The following is a 9921-nucleotide window of genomic DNA, read 5'->3' on the forward strand; positions in this document are numbered from 1 at the left end:
ACGTTACAAAAAATTATGTAGCTTAAGAGTCTAATCTAATTGTGTGCAAGGTTATAATGAAATAAGATAAAACTGTAAGAGGAGTAACCAAAGTATTTCACAGAAATTTCTATTTTTAATAACCGTGAAAATATTCAAAGAAATCAAAACCGATACATAGAATAATGTATCTTAGTGTAGTCTACTTGTGTGCCAAGTCACCTCAAAATCAAGTCAAAACTGTAGGAGGAGTAGTATTTTTCAAAGTATTTCAAAGAAATTTTTATTTCAAGTGACCATGGCAACACCGTTTATCGAAAGCATAAACTGATGTATAGCATTATGTATCTTTGTGTAGTTTACATGTTTGTAAAGTTATACTGAAATCAGATCAAAATTTGAAGAGAAGCATTTTGAAAATTTGTTTACAGACGGACACCATACTTCTGATCTCTAACCAGTATAATTATCTAAAACTGCCTACATGTACGTCTAGGCGTATTGTTAGAGTTCCATCACATTCACATTCGCACACGATTTCCAACATTATTTATGCGGTCGTTGTAACCATACGGAAAGGCCATGCCTAGTTTTCTGATCCAGTATTCTTCTGGTTGTCTACGGAATGTAGTACTCAAAGTAGGACTGCTAGTTGGATGATATTATCCCCCAAAAATTCTAACCTCATTAAGAGAACAGAGTGTTCAGGCGAATTGAAATGTTTACAAAGATGTTGATGGCCCAAATTATTTATTTCCAAAATATGCCCTGACATTCTCTTCTTGAGTGAATCTTTTATTTCCTCAATATAAATCAGTCCGCATATAGAGTACATATAATTCCATAGACAACGTTTTAAGTTGAAAATTAATAGTTGGAAAATTGAACATAAGCCACTAACAGTAAAATGTTTGTTTTCAAAATTTATTCAGTCTTGTGAAAGATAAGTCTAATGAAAAGTGATCACAATCAATAACATGCAATTTATGTCATCATAAAATACTAGTAAAATTGCAATGGTAAATAAATATCATCAATGTATTTCATTTTTTTAATTTGTCGTTATTTATTTCCCTTGGAGCAAAGTACATGTATATGCCTAGTGTGATTTTTGTATTCTATCAATTTACAGCAGTAAAGTGGCAAGCTAACAAAACGTAAATTTTGCTCCTTAGCATCTTATAATGCATAACATAAACATGAAAATAAATTAAACTGCATTACTTGTTCATGTCATGGATCATAATTTAACAAAAGTAACAATTTTTGTTTCCACATACAATCATAAAAATGATGAATTTTGTTAACATTACAAACAATTACAGTAGTCTACCAGCCTCAGCAAGATCCTGGAGTCATGGTCACATTATCTAGAGCGATGTCACCTCGGTATCCCCAGCCACGGATGCCTTTTATGTCAACCTGTCAATATGCAATGTATTATTACAATATTTATCTTTTTGTCTCTATTGTATCCAGTGTATAAGAAGGGGGTGTTGCTTGAAATTTTAATTAGCAAATTAACCTGCTTACTACCTAGCTAGGTTCCAAAAATCCGAAAGTCATTTTTGTGACGCCTGCAGAGCATGTAGGGATCACTTTACCCGGCGTCTGTCTATCTAAGACATTCTATAACTCAAGAACTGTAAGTGGTATAGATTTGATATTTTGCATATATATTGTCTAGCACTATGGCTTTTGTAAAATACCATGGTAATCGACCACGTGTCCCATGAACTTGACCTTTTTTTCAAAATAGTTCATAGTTCCAAATTACAGCATATTTGTGACATTTAAGAGAAAAGTCTATGCTATATATACAGTAGCTGCAGCTCTCTGGTTAAGAAAATTCCGACAGATAACCAGAGAGCTACAGATCCAAGTATTCTAAAAACCTTCGATTTACACCGCCGCTATTTTGTCGGATATTATTTCTTGTATTTTATGCCTTTAGATGCTCGCCCCCCCCCCCTTTTTTTTGTCGCTGCAAGGTCGAGCACTGGCAAATTAATTACGGAATTTGGACAGTTGATATTATTATTAATACTTTTTTGCTTGTCAAATTATTTTGGGAAATTGGCCCCTCAAGTTTTGGTTGCTTCGGGCCTGCTCTGCACAATGTTTCTGAACTGTAGAGCTATAGTTTTACCACGATTTATTGTAACTTTATTGCTGAACTGATGTCTTATTTTATTGATCTCATCGACGCACTATGTTGTGAAGACACACATATCGCTACCCCCTCTACTCTAGAAGACGCCTCGATTCAAATCCTATACTATAGGTATAAATTTGCAGCCCTCCACCGGCAAGTAGTGGCGTCTCCATATGAGTGAAAATTTCTCGAAAGGGACGTTAAACAGCATTACATGTGTAAAACAAACAAACCAACCCTCATATATTATTACCTCTCACATTCGCCTCTTTTGGTCTTTGAAGAACATTTAAAAAAGTTACTTTTTGTCTCATATTTATTTATATATTATTTACACGTCTACCTGAGCATTAAAACTATGAAAGTACTTTTTGTATTATACAATTAAAAATCTTGAATAATTCTCTTATTCTATTAACCTTTCGAATAAATTCTTTACAGTGATTAATTATCAAAGGTGAATAGCAAAGGGTAGTACCTCAGTAGAATTAATAGAGCCCTGGTCAGGACCAGAACACTTGACCAAATGGCCCAAATGTTCAAATCTGGCAAAATACCCTTGTTTTTAGGTCACCTGAGTGACTCACGTGACCTAACAAAAATCATACCCACATTTTATTTATTAAGTAATCTTTGTCTAGACTTAAACACCTGCTGCTTTCCAATTTAATTTTGAAGAGGTATACTTTTTGCACTTTTTGTGGAAAAAATGTACATAAAGTCAGGCATATGATTTCAATTTTATAGCCTAATCTGAGGTAGGGACATTGTTGTTTCGCATGGTGCAGTGCTTATTACACTTATTTCTCTTATAAATTAGAACCCTATATTTAGTCAATGGGAGTTCAAGTAGTTATCTAATTCAATGTTTTTTTTTAAACAAGTACAAATAAATTTAACATTTTCGTTTCTTTTTTTTCAGACGAAATAAATTTGGTAAAAAAAATCTCGTATTGAAGTAATAAATCCACGTTATTTCCGGAAAATTTTCAAAGTGCCGGAGAGACTTTTAATTGTTCTTGGTCTTTATATAACACTCTCTCTAAAAAGGAAACCGTAGATCATATAGCAAAATGGAATAAGTAATTAAAAAAAACAAATTAAAAGAACAAAGCGAGATAATCAAAATTATAAAAAAAATCATTCATTTACCACAAGGTTAGCAGTTGAAGGAATGGTAACTCTTTGAGTAATCCAGTTAATTCCCTTATTTCCAGATGTATACCATAAAGTAGAAAGGGAGCCAGAAGACCCTGCATTTACTTGTAGTGTTCCCATATGTCTGCCATACATATTGTACACGAAGGAGAGACACCAAGTCTGCTGGGCTGAATATGTAAACAAGTATTTATTTACAATAACGATTGCTAAGTGCAATACTCAGAGGTCAAACTTTAATGTAAGAGAAATAGCACAGTAACGTCATGAACTGTAAAAAAAAAACTCATGAACCAATTACTTTCTCCAAAACATAATGAAATGCGGGTTAGTTTTACTCGGAAAACAATTGAACGAATCAATTTTTCCAAAAAGGTGTCTTTCCATTTTAGAAGTAAACAAATTTTTGCGTACCTACAGAAAACGTACTTTAACTTTTAAACCAAGTAACTGTATAACTACTTATTTCTCAAAGTAAATGCACTGAAAAAAATCTTAATAGTCCTACATGGAACGAAACCATGCCATTACCAGTGCGTCGCAAAAACTTGCAAAGTAGCAGTTCTTACTTTGGGGCTGATTTGACTATTGCCCTCATACTAAAAGGACGTTAATGGTAATCTAACAACAAAGCTTTATGATAAACGTGATGACTTTAACTTTTCAATCTTCACCTTCCTATACTTATGCAGCAATATAACCTTATCACCTGCATAGGGGGTTTATATCTCTCAGTTGATTCGATACGCCAGAGCATGCTCTACGTATGAACAATTTCTAAAACGAGGTAAAGTTATTGACAAAAATGTTGATGAAACAAGAATATCAGCAGTCTCGTTTAAAGTCATCATTTCGTAAGTTCTGTGGTCCATACAATGACCTTGTCATCAAATACATCCTTTCATCAAGTCAAAAGCTGATTGACTTTTATTAGCTCACCTGAGCTGAAAGCTCAAGTGAGCTTTTTAGCTCACCTGAGCTGAAAGCTCAAGTGAGCTTTTCTGATCACATTTTGTCCGGCGTCCGTCTGTCTGTCCGTCTGTCTGTCTGTCTGTCCGTCTGTCTGTCCGTCTGTCTGTCTGTAAACTTTTCACATTTTCGACTTCTTCTCAAGAACCACTGGGCCAATTTCTACCAAACTTGCCACAAAGTATCCTTGGGTAAAGGGGATTCAAGTTTGTTCAAATGAAGTGCCACGCCCTCTTTCAAGGGGAGATAATTAGGGTTTAGTGAAAAAATAATGGCTTCATTTAAAAATCTTCTTCTCAAGAACCGTAGGGCCAGGAAAGATGAAACTCATGTGGAAGCATCCTCAGGTAGTGTAGATTCAAATTTGTTCAAATCATGACCCCCGGGGGTAGGGCGGGGCCACAATGGAGGATCAAATTTTTACATAGATATATATAGGAAAAATCTTTAAAAATCTTCTTCTCAAGAACAGCAAAGCCATGATGAGCCATATTTATATGGAAGCATCCTCAGGTAGTGTAGATTCAAATTTGTTCAAACCATGACCCCTGGGGTAGGGCAGGGCCACAATGGAGGATCAAAGTTTTACAAAGAAATATATAGGAAAAATCTTTAAAAATCTTCTTCTCAAGAACAACAAAGTCATGATGAGTCATATTTATATGGAAGCATCCTCAGGTAGTGTAGATTCAAGTTTGTTCAAATCATGACCCCCGGGGGTAGGGCAGGGCCACAATGGAGGATCAAAGTTTTACATAGAAATATATAGGAAAAATCTTTAAAAATCTTCTCAAGAACAACAAAGTCATGATGAGTCATATTTATATGGAAGCATCCTCAGGTAGTGTAGATTCAAGTTTGTTCAAATCATGACCCCCGGGGGTAGGGCAGGGCCACAATGGAGGATCAAAGTTTTACATAGAAATATATAGGAAAAATCTTTAAAAATCTTCTCAAGAACAACAAAGTCATGATGAGTCATATTTATATGGAAGCATCCTCAGGTAGTGTAGATTCAAGTTTGTTCAAATCATGACCCCCGGGGGTAGGGCAGGGCCACAATGGAGGATCAAAGTTTTACATAGAAATATATAGGAAAAATCTTTAAAAATCTTCTTGTCAAGAACAGCAAAGCCATGATGAGTCATATTTATATGGAAGCATCCTCAGGTAGTGTAGATTCAAGTTTATTCAAATCATGACCCCAGGGGGTAGGGCAGGGCCACAATGGAGGATCAAAGTTTTACATAGAAATATATAGGAAAAATCTTTATAAATCTTCTTCTCAAGAACAGCAAAGCCATGATGAGCAATATTTATATGGAAGCATCCTCAGGTAGTGTAGATTCAAGTTTGTTCAAATCATGACCCCCGGGGGTAGGGCGGGGCTGCAATGGACTATCAAAGTTGTACATAGAAATATATAGGAAAAATCTTCTTCTCAGGAACAGCAAAGCCCAGATGGTATATATTTATATGGAAGCATCCTAAGGTAGTGTAGATTCTATTTTATTCAAATCATGACCCCCCGGGGTAGGGTGGGGCCACAATGAAGGATCAAAGTTTAACATAGAAATATATAGGAAAAATTTTAAAAATCTTCTTCTCAGGAATAGCAAAGCCCTGATTGATGTATTATTATGTGGAAGCATCCTAAGGTAGTGTAGATTCTATTTTATTCAAATCATGGCCCCCATGGGTAGGATGGGGCCACAATGGAGGATCAAAGTTTTAAATAGAAATGTAAAGGAAAATATCTTCTGAAGAACTGCAAACCATGATTAGTCATTTTGATATGGAAACATATAGAAAAACTATTTTCTTCCCAAGAACAGGAAAGCTATGTTTAGTCATACTGATATGGAAGCATCCTCAGGTAGTGTAGATTAAAGTTCAAATGATGACCCCTGGGATAGGGAGGAGCCACAATGGGGGATCAAATTTTTACAAAGGAATATATTGGAAATTTTTTTAAAAATCTTCTCAAGAACAACAAAGCCATTTGTTATATTGACATGGAAGCATCATCAGGTAGTTTAAAATTCAAGCCCCCCCCCCCTTCCCGGTAATCTTTTCAATACTGAACTGATTTGTGCTTTTGCCCAGCCAATGTGCTCAGGTGAGCGATGCGGCCCATGGGCCTCTTGTCTGATCACCCATTGTCCGTCGTCCGTCTAGCTGTCCGTCCGTCTGTAAACTTTTCACATTTTCAACTTCTTCTCAAGAACCACTAGGCCAATTTTATCCAAACTTAGTACAAAGTATTCTTTGGTGAAGGGGAGTGTAAATTGTTAAAATAAAGGGCCAAGTCCCCTCACAAGGGGAGATAATCAAGAAAAGACAAAAATAGGGTGGGGTCATTAAAAAATCTTCTTCTCAAGAACCACTGGGCCAGAAAAGCTGAAACTTATGTGGAAGCATTCTGGGATAGTGTAGATTCTAAATTGTTAAAATCATGACCCCCGGGGGTAGGGCGGGGTCACAATAGGGAATCCAAGTTTTACATTGAAATATATAAGAAAAATATTTAAAAATCTTCTTCTCAAGAACCACTGGGCCAGAAAAGTTGAAACTTATATGGAAGCATCCTGGGGTAGTGTAGATTCTAAATTGTTCAAATCATGACCCCCGGGGGTAGGGCGGGGCCACAATAGGGAATCCAAGTTTTACATTGAAATATATAGGAAAAATCTTTACAAATCTTCTTCTCAAGAACCACTGGGCCAGAAAAGCTGAAACTTATATGGAAGCTTCCTGGGGTAGTGTAGAATCTAAATTGTTCGAATGATAACCCCCGGGGGTAGGGCGGGGCCACAATAGGGAATCCAAGTTTTACATTGAAAAATATAGGAAAAATCTTAAAAAATCTTCTTCTCAAGAACCACTGGGCCAGAAATACTGAAACTTATACGGAAGCATCCTGGGGTAGGGTAGAATCTAAATTATTCAAATCATGACCCCCGGGGTAGTGCGGGGCCACAATAGGGAATCCAAGTTTTTCATTGAAAAATATAGGAAAAATCTTAAAAAATCTTCTTCTCAAGAATCACTGGACCAGAAAAGCTGAAACTCATATGGAAGCTTCCTGGGGTAGTGTAGATTCTAAATTGTTCAAATCATGACCCCCGGGGGTAGGGCGGGGCCACAATAGGGAATCCAAGTTTTACATTGACATATATAGGAAAATTTTTTTACAAATCTTCTTCTCAAAAACCACTGGGCCAGAAAAGCTGAAACTTATATGAAAGCATCCTGGGGTAGTGTAGATTCTAAATTTAAATTGTTCAAATCATGACCCCCGGGGGTAGGGCGGGGCCACAATAGGGAATCCAAGTTTTACATTGAAATATATAAGAAAAATCTTTTAAAATCTTCTTCTCAAGAACCACTGGGCCAGAAAAACTGAAACTTAAGTGGAAGCACCCATTGTTCAAATCATGACCCCCGGGGGTAGGGCGGGACACAATAGGGAATCCAAGTTTTACATTGAAATATAAAAGAAAAATCTTTAAAAATCTTCTTCTCAAGAACCACTGGACCAATAAAGCTGAAACTTATTTGGAAGCATCCTGAGGTAGTGTAGATTCTAAATTGTTCAAATCATGACCCTCAGGGGTAGGGCGGGGCCACAATAGGTATATTAAAAGGGGGAAATCTGGTAAAGAACAGCATGACCAAAGTTATTCAGGTGAGCGATGTGGCCCATGGGCCTCTTGTCATACTTATTGTAAGGCCATTATTTACACACTGAATTGTCGACAAATTTTTCCGTTATTTCCTGATCATGACAAAGAGCACACGGCAAGTGTGCCTGGTCGGCAGGGGATGCTCACTCCTCCAAGGCATCTGATCCCACCTCTGATGTCTTAGAGGTCCGTGTTTGCTCTGCTCCTATTTTGTAATGATTTATTGGACATTTGAACTCGAATACCGTTCGTTATCTCCACATATTTCACCAATTATTAACAAGTGACTGTATATAAAAACCCTCTATTAAGCAACATTTTTTCCCCTTTCACTTTCTTTTGCTTTATTGTATAATAAATAAATATTCTGTGTTTTTTTTAAACAAGATGTACTATACTCGTATTTTATATCTCGAAGCATAAAAACTTTGTTTGGAAAAGGTGCGTAAGTACAATATGTCAGTGAACAAAGTGTAATATAAGTCCCTAATTACCAAACACTGTTCCTGTGGTGGTCAATATGTAAGTGGTTCCCCAGCGTTTACCGGAGGCCTCGATGTAAGCAAACGTTCCATCGAAAGGAGACTGAGGACCAGTGTAACGACTTGGCGTGCTCTATAACATAAATATACATGTGTAGATAACGAGACAATTGGGTACACCCCTCTATTTATCTTGAATTAGGTAGGAAGATATAGTGTAAAAAATATACTTGCATTTGTAATGTTTTCCCTTATATTACACTATTTGAGTATACGTAATACGTTAAAAGTTATAGAAAGTCGATGTAATTTAACAGTGACTTCATAATAAGTGGTTGATGTTTTCAAATTCAATTTATATCGTTGAGGTTTGAAAAAATAAATCATTAAACACTATTTAGATTATATTAAACAAAATATTTGTAAATTTAACGCATTTTATTTATATCAGAAAACAAAATGATAGAATTCTTTTTCACACTTTCCCACGATTACTTTGAGTATAAAAGAGAGGTGCACGCTCCTCTTACTCAAGTAACCAGCCCCCGCGTTCTGCACTTGAAATATTGTTTAAGCCTCCTAAAACAACTGTATCGTTTAAGACTCCTAGAACAACTGTACTGAATTTAGAAAAGCTTTGCTAGGCACCCGTAAGATCCGAGAAGACCAATCCTATTGCCAGTTTCACCAGGGCAAGAACAAGTCAAAGAACCAGAGGTTTCAAGTAGCGAGCGGATGTGGAAGGAGGTTCTAAGCTGCCGTCCGCCAAGTCCGAATGGAGACCACGATGGATTCCTCGACCTCGGACGGAATGTTTACGTCCTTGCAGGAAGCTGATTTAGCCCCCCGGGCGATGAGAGGATTTTTAGCTTCTTGTTAATAAGGGTAGGCAGCTAGGTTTCACTAGAGTTTCTTGAAGAGAGCTGCCGCGACATCGGAAGACAACTTTGGGATATGCCAAACATGGAGGCTTATGCTGGGAACGATATAGGTGCCCATGTCCCACTTTCATAAAGGGCACTAGCCTTATAGAGAAGGCCTTTTTAGAAGGCTAACCCCCCCCCCCCCCCCCACACACACACACACACACGGAAACTGGCTCTAGAGCAGGATTTCCCCCCGGAAAATAGGCTAAAGAGTAGGAATTCCCCTATTGTAAAATGGCTCTGGAGTAGGATTTCCATAGGGGGAAACCCTACCCTGTGTATTAGTTATAGAGTGCGATTTCCTCCAGAACCAATCCCCCCAATAAAACATCATGACTTATACTTATGTATGAGGGGAAGAGGCGACACATTGTTACAATTCTACCTTCTTCAAAATGGCGACTAGTTACTGTAACATTTAAACACACGAAGTATGAAAATTAAAAATCTTAAATCTTATTTTTCTCAGACACTGTCCAACTAGTTTTAGAAGAATCAATTTTTTTTCATCAGGTCAAACTGGTTTCTGAAAATAAATTGGTAATAAGGTATTGGTTGGGCAAATT

The 9921-nt window shown here is 36.9% G+C and overlaps 1 protein-coding gene across 1 annotated transcript; it reads right to left on the reverse strand.

Moving 5' to 3' along the window:
• Positions 1 to 1253: 1253 nt before the first annotated feature.
• LOC133178608 (MAM domain-containing glycosylphosphatidylinositol anchor protein 2-like) lies at positions 1254 to 8554 on the reverse strand. The gene is made up of 3 exons (XM_061313341.1): positions 8442 to 8554; positions 3287 to 3462; positions 1254 to 1401 (listed from the first exon to the last, which is right to left on the reverse strand). The coding sequence occupies exons 2-3, from the start codon at positions 3425 to 3427 to the stop codon at positions 1318 to 1320; spliced, it is 225 nt and encodes a 74-aa protein (XP_061169325.1). The 5' UTR covers positions 3428 to 3462; positions 8442 to 8554; the 3' UTR covers positions 1254 to 1317.
• Positions 8555 to 9921: the final 1367 nt, after the last annotated feature.

This window comes from Saccostrea echinata, unplaced genomic scaffold, assembly GCF_033153115.1.
Source record: "Saccostrea echinata isolate AGI-Se365-2 ecotype Australia unplaced genomic scaffold, CSIRO_AGI_Sech_v1 ptg000003l, whole genome shotgun sequence".
Taxonomy (NCBI): Eukaryota; Metazoa; Mollusca; class Bivalvia; order Ostreida; family Ostreidae; genus Saccostrea; species Saccostrea echinata.

Bases quoted from the DNA above. Each gene is read 5' to 3' on its own strand.
- LOC133178608 (XM_061313341.1), bottom strand. From the start codon at position 3,427: ATGTATGGCAGACATATGGGAACACTACAAGTAAATGCAGGGTCTTCT. The intron at 1,402-3,286 runs GTAAATGAATGA...GCATATTGACAG, and splicing joins CTTCAACTGCTAACCTTGTG to GTTGACATAAAAGGCATCCG.